The following is a 13680-nucleotide window of genomic DNA, read 5'->3' as shown; positions in this document are numbered from 1 at the left end:
TGTAGCAACAAATGTAGTACTAGGCCTAAATGGATTGTTCTTCCAAAGAAATGATGAAAATACGGAAATAAATGTTATGTGTCTGTATTTCTGTATTTCTTATGGCTGCACTATGGGATATTTTACTAAAATAATTGATTATTCTTTTATAATGCTATAGTCCTTCAGTAAAACGTATTTCTTTTAATAATAAATGTACGTATTCAATTACATCCCGACGACAAGGATTGTCTGTGTTTTTTGTAATCAGTGGTGACATCGTTAATTAATGTTTTAATGGATACAACACATTTGCCATTTGAATGACTGGCTATGGGTTCAATTTGCTTTGTTTGACAGCCGTTTAGAATTACTATTGTGTATACATATATGCGTGCGATGAAACGTTTTGCGCATTTTACAAATCGGATAAATTCGAGAAACATACGGTAAACTTAAAAGTGAAATAACATTAATAATCGTACTCTTTCATAACAATACGCTTCGGTTTTTTTCAATTTCTTTCCAATTGTTCTTTAATATGAGCATGCAATTCAAATTAGCTTGACGGATCATAAAAATGGAAAGTTTTCTTGGTTTCGCATATGTCTTCTTTCAGTTTCTTTTTAACAATATAAACGGGGACTCTGGACATTGTTTTGATGCTTCAAATTATCTTGCTCGTGAAACGGGACTAGGTGCCAGGAAATTTTGGGGTTCCAAGACAGTGGACGTTGAACACTGCATGAAGTTATGTGTACGACAAAAGCAATGCAAGTCCATCAACTATGATTTGGAATCAAGAATGTGTGAGTTGAACAAGAACTTTAGAAACGGAAAACAGAGGTCATCCGACACGAACGTTTACTCAGAGTACCGGTCTTGGCCTCCGGAGGTACTTGTTTGTTAACTGAATAAATCTTACAGCTTTATTTTTTTTTTGAAGACATACCTTAATCCATTATATAATTAAAAATACATAAGTTATTCATCCAAGACGCTTAAAGTTAATTTTCATTGGATGACAGGTTGCATCGTGCAGTTGTAGACTGAGCAAATCCATCACGAGCAAAATTATACATGTTTTTTTTTCCGTTTAATATATTGGCTGCTCTCTTTAAATATCATTATCTTTTCTTGATCTCGATCATGCATAAAACTGATTCCAAATCGAATAGATCTTTTTGTCTTATTAGTGATTTTCTCTATTTTGTGTATGTTTATGGCGGATTGTGTAAAATATTCTTTCCAATGTTATCATTGTCAGGTTGACAAACATTGCTACAATCGTCCATGCAAAGACAACGAGATGTGTATACCAAAGTCACTTTTGATAACTTCAGCTGACCCAGACTGCTCGTATTCTTGCATGCAATTTAGTATGTATAAACATTTCTTTGCCATTCAATGATCTAGAGTATGTTTTGTACATGTAGAATAAAACTCTTTAGTCTTTGCACGTTTTACCTCTCTCCGTAATCTAAGTACATTTGTATGTAGACTTGTTCCTAAGTTTTTATAATTTTCCGTGCGTTTTTTTAATTCCCAATCTAGCTGCCGATGATATTAGTTTTGATTTTTAGTAAATTGACTTCAAGATTAATGAATAAAAAATGAAGAAACGGAAATTGGAACTTGCCACTTTGTGATTTAAGTCTGATTGTATTTAATTAATTTAATTAAAACATTTAGAGTGTAAGCGTCGGTATTTGCCTATGCCAGCATTGTAGAGCATGGTATGTCTGAACAATGTGCGATCAGTCTAAACCTAATGTCATGGTTTCTTTAGTTTAACAATATATATTATAACACATTTTCTGTATCTAAACGAGAATTTATAAAGCCTTAAACAATTATTTTATTATTGATAAAACTAATTTGGTACGTCGCCAGTGTCATCTTTAAGTATACTTAAAATGTATAGATAATGGACATAATATGTGCATTAATGTATCCATGCATCGTAAAATCTCTGTTTCTGTGATTTTAATATCTCAGGGTACATCTTAATGAAAAGATGATATCAATTTTTTATTTATTTTTAATTGTCGGGAAAACAGAATATCTATAATTCTTTTAGATAACTGTCCAAACATAATTGATTATGAAAATCTAATAAAAAAAAGATATTGTTATACAATCTTTACGGAGAATTTTAAACAGAATAGTCATTAAGTATATTAAGACATGGTATTAATCAGTTTTACACATTTCTATGTAGCATGAACGATAAAAATCTATGTTACACGTATCCTGGCTTTTCAAAATTTTATTTTCTATTTTTTATACATGGCGAACATGGCGAACAGATAAGCCACTGACTTTAAAATAAATATAATTGATTTTGTTTGTATATTTGGTAAATGTGATAAATATGTTTTAACCAGGTCGACCTGTTTGCCCTTTACCAAAAATGGGTACTTCTAATGGCCGAACCGTTGGCGCTGTGAATACCGTAAAGTGTCCGAAAGGTACCTCAGGCGGGGGTAATGCCACGTGTAAGCCCGATCTTACATGGGACAAGGAAATTGAAAAATGTGTTGGTAAAGTACTTTTTACTTAAAAACGTCAATGAATGTGATGAATTTATAAAAGTATTTTGTAGTTCGCTTATTTTTAAGATTTCAAGTTCTGTATGCGAAATATATATCTATTAACACATTCTCGGAAACAGAAAGACAGGTAAATAAACAACATGCAATGGCTTTGACGATTTTAGTTGAGCAGACGAAAAACACATGTGCACAAGAAAAAACATTTTCTTTTAACGATATATATTCAATCTTATTTTTTATTCCAGATAATTATGCGCCAATATTGAATTGAAACGGCTTGAACACTCGCCATTCAGGAATAAGTAAATAAGGTTTTGCATCTTGTTACAGGATTTCGTTTTGAAATTAAAACATCAGAAGAAAAGTATGTGAGTGCATTTCTTGAAACAAATCATGATGGCACATGGAAGTATGTTTCTATAGACAAATGGTATTGGAAAAACACTCAGGTTGCATGCAGAGACCTACTTGGGCTAGAGTAAGTTTGATAAAGAATTTTAACAGTGTCTGGATGTATATTGATATACGGTGTTCATTTCAAATTAATATTTGATATTTTATTAAAGGTTTTAATTGTTTGTTATTTTGACACAGGTCAAAGTAAATAGAACAACAACAAAAATATCGTTACATTTGTACTTTAAGCGCTTTAAAATGTTTGGGTTTTTTTTCTGACAAAATAGACGCGTAGTTAATTGTTTTTCGTTATTATGTAATTGCGTGATTAATTTATATTATTTTTCTAGGTATTTACCTCATTTAAAGACAAGCAGTAGCCCATGCGTGTACCATGTTCATTACAGAATTATCTATTGAGAAAAGAAATGATGGTGATGATAGTACGAATATATTTGTACTTTTATGTCCCCGTTACTTTGGGAAAGTGGGGATAAATATTTGCTGACATTCCATAATTATACTTTTACTCTATATTTTTCTAATACTTCAGTATGTCTCTTTGTGTTTATTAAAGATACGGCGGTTCAATCCGTAGACATAGACATGCACAGTTATCTCAAAGCAATATCGTTAAAGTCGATATAAGATGTAATGGAAATGAGCAAACACTTGCGGAATGTGACTACCGGGGTACGAAGGACAGTGGAAATTTGATAGTGATTTTATACTGCTTTAAATACAATATCAGTGCTGGTAAAGTATTTTCTTTAATTCTAATCGACATTTAAATTTTATCTTTGTAAACAGAACTGTTTTTGTTATTTATACAACACAGTATCTTGTTACAATACATACATAAACATATATTGCTGCTGAAAATGATTATAAAAGGTAAATCTAAATTTCATAAATAATCTCGTTAAATGAATTTAGTACGGATTTCCTGGTACAGATTACAAATCGGTACAAAATGAAATTTGTCTTCAATATGTTGCGTATTATAAAGCTGACTTGTCGCTCATGTCGTTCAAGGACTCATACTTTTCATGTTTTTTTTTTCTTAATTATACGCAAATATTCTGAGACGGGTCAATTGTTGTCTTGATTGCATACTTTTAATTTGACCTAGATAACATTCAGAGAAAACATTTTGCTTGATATACAAAGTATTCAAAATGTTGTTAATGATAATGTCTGAAAATTTTGTTTGTTTGAAAACATCAATGACGAAATTACGTTCAGGACAATTCCAGACACACTATTTATGATTGAGATCTATTTTGTTTAATTTTAAGCTATGTCATATCATTAACCACAAAAGGTATTAACTGCAAACTTATACAGTTTTTATTTTTATTTTCGGGATGATAATGGTAAAATATTGCCCAAGACTAGTAAAGCTATAACATACGAGGAGTGTTCGAATATAAATGCGTATCAGCACGTAGAATTTGGTTCTTTATAGGTTTCACTAAATTCACAGATAAACAAAGTTTCAGTTTCCTGATCCAACCTTTGAAAGTATTTTCATAGTCTTTTTAGGTATATTATGTGAACAGACCTGAAAGGTACTTTTATAGCTCTTGAGACAAAAAGAAGTCACTAGAGGCAAGGTAAATTTGATACGGAGGATTGGAGAGGATAACAGCATATATTTTCTTACACAGAACGTGCTGCATTAGAGATGCCTTGTAATGTAGCAATCTGACATTAATCAAACATGTTGCGGCTTATCGTTTTTAAATTATTTGTTTAGATTTCGAAGAACTTTTGTCTGGTAAAATTTCGTTCACATTCACAGATTTGCCTTAGGAACAGAATTAGAATATGGGAACCCCATGCAAGTTGTAAAGAAAACTAATTAATTTTGTCCATATACATGTACAGAACAGATTACATTAAAAATGTCTTTACGTCCTTTGCCAAGTTCTAAATACATGACCGTATTTCAATCGCATGCTCTTGATTTCTAACAACTAATTTAAAATTACAGTATACGAGTAGACAATGTATATCATCGAGCTATTAACTAGGTAAAGGTAATTGAATTTTAATGAATGTGGTAACACTGTAAATCTGGCACGTATTTACCCGATAACCTTCATTTCCTCGGGTTTATCGTAATATTGAACAATATAAAGTTCTAGATGCATTCATATTTGAACACTCCGCATAGATTAAAAAAAAAACAACAGAAATATCCCTATATGATAGAAAATTCTTGGTTATAAATATGAAATAGCAATAGGATAGAACACACGGGCATGGACGGAACAAAATCCAGGTCCATTCATCTATGCATCAATGTAGTACAATTATACCATTGTAGTTCTAGCAGCGATAGGATAAGGAATACAAAATGATATTTTTTACAGGTCCGCCTTTTGAAAATATAACACTTTCATCCGCCTTGCCATCGGAGACTCAACTGCCACCCGAAGAAGATACGAAGGATTTCTTATGGGTAAAGATCGAACGCACCTGGTTTCCTGTTGTTGAGAAGTGCAATAATAAAGGGAATAATTGGAGAAAAGATGAAACAAAAGTCGCTTGCCGCTCAATGTTTCCACATGCGTCGTAAGTAATTTTATTTTTCATGCTTTTATCAGTGTAATAAGTTATTGAATTCAATTGAATTCAATATTTTATTTGCAATAATCAGCATACAAAATGCCTCTGGCAAAGGTTAACAAACTACAATATATATACAAATCACACATGCATCAAATTACATATAATTGTTATGCAATTGTTACATCATTGCGAAGCTGATTTGGAGAAACAGTAAAGTATATGACATGCATTAACTTACATATTAATTTCATTTCTTTTCAAAATGCTTCATTTAAAAATTTCGATACATTTAGTAAAGTTGACTGTTTTCTACTTGACATTAAACTATAAAATTTAGGTAAAGATGGCCATGCTGTGTTTGGAAAATATTTTTTGCGAATTTCAGAATAATGAGTACAGATTAAAAGAAAGTGGTATTCACTTTCAACAACATGCATTGTACAATTTTCACACAATCTATTCTGTCTATCTATACCTCGATAAGGGCGGTTTCTATAGCTAGATTATGACTGCTTAACTTAAAGGATGCAAACAGTTTCACTAATTTGTCACTTTTTATTTTGTTAAGATATTCCTCTGATTCAAATACAGTTTTAAATTGAACATAATAAGATAATTTCGGCAATTATTGATTGTCGTATGCCAATGTTGGACAAATTGATCTCTCAATCTTCGTGACAAAGTAGGTAAATAGTTTACATCATTATTAAAATTATCCCATATATCATTTAAACCAAGATTATACAATAGTTTTTTTACAGAGAGAGCCCAATTTTGATCATTATTACTATTACACTCAGTAGAAAATAACTTACACATTAATGACTCTGGATTTGATTTTAATTTAGTGTAATATTTTAGAGATTTTTCTTGGCAACTGATAAGGGGAATCTCCCTAATTCACCTTAAACAGCGTAATTTGGAGTCTGCGATTTCACACCTAATATGGTTTTGCAAAATTTTATGTGAATCTTATCAACCTCTTTAGGACAATATATTCCCCAAACTTCTGCAGAATAAAGCAAAATTGGTGCAACTAGGGAATCAAACAATTTAAGTTTCGTTATAATATCGACATGTATTCTTGTAAAAAGACTTAACAAATTATACATTGCCTTTAAAGCCTGATCAGAAAGCATTTTTGCTGTTTTAGCAATGTTACCATTTGAAACAAAAGTCACTCCTAGATAACAGAAACTGTCTACAATATCAATAACATTATCATCAATGTAAAATTGTCTTTGCTCTCGAGATTTACGTTTTTCAAAAATACAAATTTTGGTCTTCTTTATATTTATCTTAAGACCCCATTGTTTGGAATATTCATAAACATAGTTAAGGTGATTCTGTAAAGTATTAGGATCGGTAGAAAATACAACCATATCATCTGCAAAAAGCAACATAAATACACATAATTGGTTAAGATCATAGTCTGATAAACTATTAAGGTTAATGTTTTTGCATACATCATTCATGAAGAGTATAAACATTATCGGTGAAAGTGGCTCTTCTTGTTTCAATCCAATTGATATATCGAAAAAGTCTGAAAATTTACAAGCATTTTTAACACATGACGAAACTTTTCATATATTGCTTTTATCATATTCACCATTTTACTGCTAATTCCCTCTTTTAACAATTTAACAAATAATGCTCCTCTATTAACTGCATCGAAGGCTTTTTCGTAGTCTATAAAAGCACAATACAAATTCTTTTTATCATGTAACACTTTTTGGATAATACAATGTAATAGAAATATACAATCGGTTGTGCTTTTTTTATCTCTGAAACCAAACTAATTTTCACAAAATATATCTTCTGTCTCGCACCATTTGTTTATTCTGTTTCTTAAAACAAGGAAAAAAAGTTAAGCCATGCTATTCACAAGAGTAATACCCCTGTAATTACTAGGATCGGATTTATCACCCTTTTTGTTAATTGGGACAATTATCCCCTTGGTCCAAGAATCAGGATAAACCCCTGCATCATAAATAATGTTTAATAATTTAACTAAATATGGTGTAATGAAATCTTGAGCATCGATGAAAATTTCGGCCACAATTTTATCCGTTGATGCAGCTTTATTTCTATTGCATGAGGAAATCGCTTTTAAGATTTCATCTATGTTGATTTTTGTATCTAAAAAATCTACATGAATTTCATCTTAATTCACTTCTAAATCATTTATATCTGGGTTTCTTGACATGTTAGCAAAATGATTAACAAACTCATCTAAAGGAGCATCGAAGTTTGTACTCTCATTCTTATTTCGGAATTTATTAATTTTCTGATGATCTTTTACTTAAATCAGAAAATATATTTTTTAGGTCTTGAAAAACTTTTATTTAGTTTTACGTTTGATTTTATCATATTTGCTGCTTAATTCTAAAAGCGTTTTCTGTTTTCCCCTGTGTTTACACTTTTGAGTCTTCTTCTCGATTCATAAAAAAAGTGTTTTATAATGCTTACATTAAATCATCGATTTCTGCGCTTTTTGCTATAGCAAGACCATTTTTTTGTTATTGTTTTACCAAACATCATAGATGAACATTTATATATCCCATCCGAAAATGCTTGCAAAGCTTCACTGATATTAATATTTTTGTTATCAATTTCGTATACAATCTTGTCAAAATCATTTCTATTATTCTCTAAACAAGCCAAAAGGTCACAAACATGATCACTATTCCACACTAATTTATCTTCTTTAATGATTGTTTTATTAGCTGAACTTGACAAATCACAATTTAAAGAAAATTCAACAGCACAATGATCTGAAAATTCGTTTACACCTAACACCTCCATTGTATTCAAATTACAGTAACCTAAAATATTTACAATAAGATAATCTACAACGCTAGCAACCTTTTTATTTCTAGAGCAGCAGTGATATGTTAAATCACCCTTTTCTAATCGGTCATTTACAATGCGTACACAAAGAGAGTATTTTTAGACCAAACGGGTTACATATTTTATCAGACGAGTGCCTTACAGGAAACATAACATCATGCATTTCTGGCATGTCCACAAATCTCTGTAAATTTATATTTTCAACAAAGTCGGGGGTTACCCCTGTTCGACTGTTCAGGTCCCCGCACCAATACGTATCACCTTGAGTTTCATACCGACTAAAATCGGCACTTATTTGGCTAAATAGATCACATTCAAAAAGTATTGAATTTTCATTTTTATAAACAGATGATTCTTCCGGAGGAATATATGCTAAACAGAAATACGCATCACGGACTAGATTACATAATTCACTCTTGATCTTAAACCACAATATACCTCTATTATCGGATTTAACAAGGTCAATCTTTCCGCTTAAATGGCTTCTGCAATAAACAATTAAACCTCCACTAAAACGTTTAGCCCTTTTGTTAGTTTTAGGCCTAGCACAATGAAAATTCAGGTATCCATCAATGCATACATTCGATCTGGAAGAAGTCCATGTTTCAGTCAAAAGAATAATGTCATATCTGTTTATAAAGGTTAAAAAATCATTGTCATCTAATTTATTTTGGAGACCTTGGACATTCCACAAGACAAATGTTAACAAGACAAATGTTAACTGTTCCTCCGTTATATCCTACTCATGCATACCATCAGGTGAAATACAGATTGATCGTTGACCTCGTATGATAAGCCGGTCAAATGAAATAATTGCATCCTTGCCTTCTTCTCGTGCTTTGATAAGCAGTCAGGGATTAACGCCTTTCGTTTTTCTCGCACTTTGTCGGGATATTGGTCACTAACCCGATAATCTGTATTTTTCAATAACATTCTAGCTTGATGTTTTATCAAAGCTTTATCTGGGGGATAACTGCATTTAACTACAATGGGGCGTGTTTTGTTTGACAAAAATTTCCCTAATCTATGAGCACGATCAAATTTTATGTTTTTCTTAGCATCTGACATTTTTAAATTGTTTTCACAGAAGTTGAGAATTTTTAATGAACAGTTTTCATCTCGTCTGTTGTTAGCTAGGGTTTACTCTGGAATGTTAAAGAACAATAAATTATCCCTCATCGATCGTGCTTGCAAATCCAGAATATCGTCTTCTAATTTAGAGTTGCTTTGTTTCAAATTATGCAGTTCACCTTGCATGCTATTACATCTTTGTTTTTCATCGGAGAGAATTTTGTCGATATTTTTCTGTTTAGAACTGATCTCATTGCACACCTGTGAATCAAATGTTCTGCTTTTTTCAAGTTCTAGTATTGTTTTATTCGAATCAGACATTTTGGATTCCAGAGATGAGATTCTATGATTCATTGAAGATATTTTAGAGTTAATATTTAACACTTGTTCCTCAATTGAGTCCAGTTTACGCAAACGTAAATCAATAGCTTCAAGTTTTGACATAATTACCTTATTGTCGATAATCGGTGAGACTGGATTGTTATAATGCTGCGTCTGCGACTGTGGCATCTGAGGCGGCGGTGTCATAGGCATTGCGTTTGGACTCTGTATATAAGATCCCATCATATTAGGGATGTAAGGCTGTTGTAATTGATGTAGAAAGCTACCGTTACCTATATTAGAAAGAGTTGACGGTGATAACTGATCACTTTGATCCATATCGGTCCTTTTTTGTTCAGGCAAAGGATTTCCCGCGTCAGGCGATACCTGAGATTTAGTCTGTTTTCTGTTTTTACCCATTCACTGTCATTAATAGAACTGGTTTATGTATATGAAGTATTCAATTGTCACATTACTAAGCCATTTCCACACAAAAACAGTTTTGAATAACAGTTCATATATTGTCATATCATATTTGTTTAGCTTAAAATGGTGGAGATTTATCTTTCCTACAAAGGCCAAATTTAATTTATTTTTTACTCTTGTTATTTTATCACAATTATATTAATTGCTCTGAGTATTGAAAACTGTGTTCCAGTATTTCATTTGAAATTTTTATATTTAACGCGATCATAATGTTACGATAGCTTATCTTTTTCCTAGTTTATTTTGTAAAAGTATTTCTGTAAATTTCTACTGAAATTGTTTTGAAATTTTACATATTGCAATTTACTGTAATTAATCACTTTAAATCGAGCGAAAAATATCAAGAGAAAGGATGAAAGAATGCAATAAGAAAATGTGTCAAGAACATAACAATTTCATTATTTTTTTACATGTTCCAGTAACCAAAAAGAGAAGTACGATCTCAAGGACATGGGAAATCCAGACAAATGCGTGATATTTGTTTGTCAAGGGGATGAGCCCCATCTGTTTAATTGTCAGCATCGAATATGCGACAAAGACCCGAGTAGAAAAGGAATTAAACTTCAATGTAATTAGATGTGACTTTTTTACATTTAGACCTGACCAGCATCGGGAAAGGGAATGTAGAAATGACCTCCGTCTGTATGTGTGGTTTATCTGTCCATCCGTCAACTGTTTGTCTGGTTCATAACTTTTCATGTCGCTACCTTCATGACCTTAGCTTAAAGCGACATTAAACAAAAGTAAACATTTTTTTCTGTCGGCTAACAAACCAAGCATTCTATACTCGTAGTTTCGTTGACATTTTAACAGTATTGTTGTAAACCTCATCAAAAAATTGTTCACAAAGTATGATTTTATAAGGTAACACTTAAGTTCGTATACGAATTCTAACATGCAAATGAAGACTTGTATAATAAGCTTATGTATGCGCTTCGTCACAATGGTAAAATCAATTGTAACCATCTGGATCACAGCAAATAGGATATATTTTGTGCAAACATAACTTTTACCGTTTTAGTTTCACGGTGCATTAGCCCTGTCGTTTACAAAAAAGTAATCATCTCATAAAAAGATTGAATTTGTATGAAAACATCTGTAATATAATGCGGAACTATACCGTTAAATTCGGAATGCTTCTTAAAAATGTGTTTTGATTTTCTATTGAGAATGGAAGACCCAAAGGCGGAGTTTCTCATGCAAATAGAAATTGTACTACCGATTTTGCCATAATGAGGTTGTAGATTTATGGCATATAAAACTCATTTTGTTTTTTTGTGCACCAAAATAAGAACGGGTGTCGATATGAAACATATTGAATAAAGAAATGTAGCAATTTCATTTTTATGTGCGTGTATGTGCGTGTGTGCGTGCGTTTGTGTTATGTAGATTAAATAGTGAACTTAAAAAAAAATTCAAAAAAAATCTTGTGAAAAAAACACTAGTCCAATTTCAGCCAAACTTTGCAGGATTGTTCATTAGGTAAAGTGTTATAATGTAAATTTTCTCATGCAAGTTTATAAATTAATATTGTAATTATACCCATGTATTTTTATGTTCATGTTATTTCAACTTCATGTTTATTGTATGTGTAATATGTAATTATTTTTATATTTTTCCTTAAGTTAATATGGTCATGCTTAGTATCAAAATGATCATATTTTTTATAGCTTTTTGTTAGAAACATTAATTACAGTAAATTGCAAGTTTACTTCAATAAGGAGCTTTTTCTTAAAAAATTGTTTTAACATATAAAAATTTCCCATATTATAAAAACACCTCTAAGCAAAGATTTTTTAATACAATATGGCATTTTAAGTCTTCCTGCTTAATAGTGACATTGATTAGTTTCAATTAATATCAAAGGCTTAAGCCCAAGCCAATTTGTTTAATATACAAACAAGGAAGCCAGGGTGATAACTTTTCACAAATACAAATAATAAAAAGGTGATTTGTTGTTAACTAATGTTTGCAAAGTTAATGGAAATGGCTTCCTGTTATTTTTCACAGCTTTCGATAGTTTTCTGTATAAAAATCGGTGGATTTTTCTATGGTCATCACATTGAATTGGGAAAATGCGTTCCTGACATTGCTTTAACAAGACTTTCTCTCTATCATTTTAATCATGGAATATTATAATAGTTGACCTGTTATAAGAGACGGTGCTTTTTATAAACGTCTCGGCCCTTTTAACCTTAGGTAATTTAAATATGCTGTTCAATTTTTTTTAAATACACGTCATTTTAACTTAGTATGGGAGCAATCCCATCTTATTCCTATCATGGGTTACGTACTTTTATACGAACTTGTGGTAGGAATTATGGCACACACGTAAACACATGTACCGATAAAACTGTAGACAAATTAAATTAGTTCCCATATAAATTAAGCAAGTTTTAAATGAAGTATGTGCTCGCCCATATGGTTCATTCCGGTGGCGAGGGTAAACAAACCAAACACACACACAAATATGGTCATCATTCACCATACATCGTTCTAAAAATAAAGTTATGTTTAAATTTATATTGGATTTTGGAATTTTATATTGATTTTCAGGTAAATTTATTTCTATGTTCTTTTATTATTTTTTTTTTACTTTATTTTGTACAAGATATTTTACTCTTTGTAATTATGATATTTCATTAATTTCTTAACATTTATTATTCTTAGTTTTATTGTATATGACACTGTAATGTGTGTACAAGTTAGTACTTGTAGTACAAAGTAGCATTATGCTGATAAAACTTGTGTAGCTATAATAAGAAATATTCTATCAACTTGCCTTGATATTTCTTAAGTATAAAAAAAAGAGAATGTAACAAAAAAATAAAATATAAGGATAGAGAATTTAAATATAACATGCATTATTTATATATCAACTATTGTAACTAAATCTGTTAAATTACATCAGGCTAAAGTTTTGTTACAATTCAATTCAATTCAATATCTTTATTCACCCAGGTATTAATAAAATACATAAGGGGTTTATAAAATAATATTTTACAATATATATATATGTTCCGGTTGTAAAGTCCTGAAAAGATAATACAGTATTAATAGTCATTTAGTTATTTTTAAACAGAAATATAAAAAATAATATACATTTTAATGTTTTAAAGAAAGAAATGGGGGTTCAAGTGAGGATATATTAGCACCTTATATAACATAAATACTGGGAAGTACAAAATGCCTTATTGCACGCTCTAGTAATTTTATCTACTACGACGGGGTTTTTGTTTGTGTGTGAATGAATGCCTCGTGCAAATTGTTCTTGTCGCTCAGTAATTCGGTTCAGACAACACATGTGTAACCTGGTCAATTCAATAAATATAAAAAAAAAATAAATAAATTCGCATGTTTCACAGGCAATTGGAATTAATATTCACCGGATTTATTAGGATTTACGCAATAAGGTACTGTTTACCCAGTAATAGTTAATATAATG

General features: G+C 31.0%; 1 protein-coding gene across 1 annotated transcript; it reads left to right on the top strand.

The window, feature by feature from the left end:
* Positions 1 to 533: 533 nt before the first annotated feature.
* Positions 534 to 12289, top strand: LOC132720765 (uncharacterized). The gene is made up of 7 exons (XM_060704976.1): positions 534 to 874; positions 1247 to 1358; positions 2367 to 2522; positions 2865 to 3012; positions 3508 to 3686; positions 5309 to 5510; positions 10655 to 12289. The coding sequence occupies exons 1-7, from the start codon at positions 560 to 562 to the stop codon at positions 10809 to 10811; spliced, it is 1269 nt and encodes a 422-aa protein (XP_060560959.1). The 5' UTR covers positions 534 to 559; the 3' UTR covers positions 10812 to 12289.
* Positions 12290 to 13680: the final 1391 nt, after the last annotated feature.

This window comes from Ruditapes philippinarum, unplaced genomic scaffold (assembly GCF_026571515.1).
Source record: "Ruditapes philippinarum isolate M1 unplaced genomic scaffold, ASM2657151v2 ctg2665_1_1_1_1, whole genome shotgun sequence".
Taxonomy (NCBI): Eukaryota; Metazoa; Mollusca; class Bivalvia; order Venerida; family Veneridae; genus Ruditapes; species Ruditapes philippinarum.
This window is presented reverse-complemented; position numbering and strand designations above follow the sequence as displayed.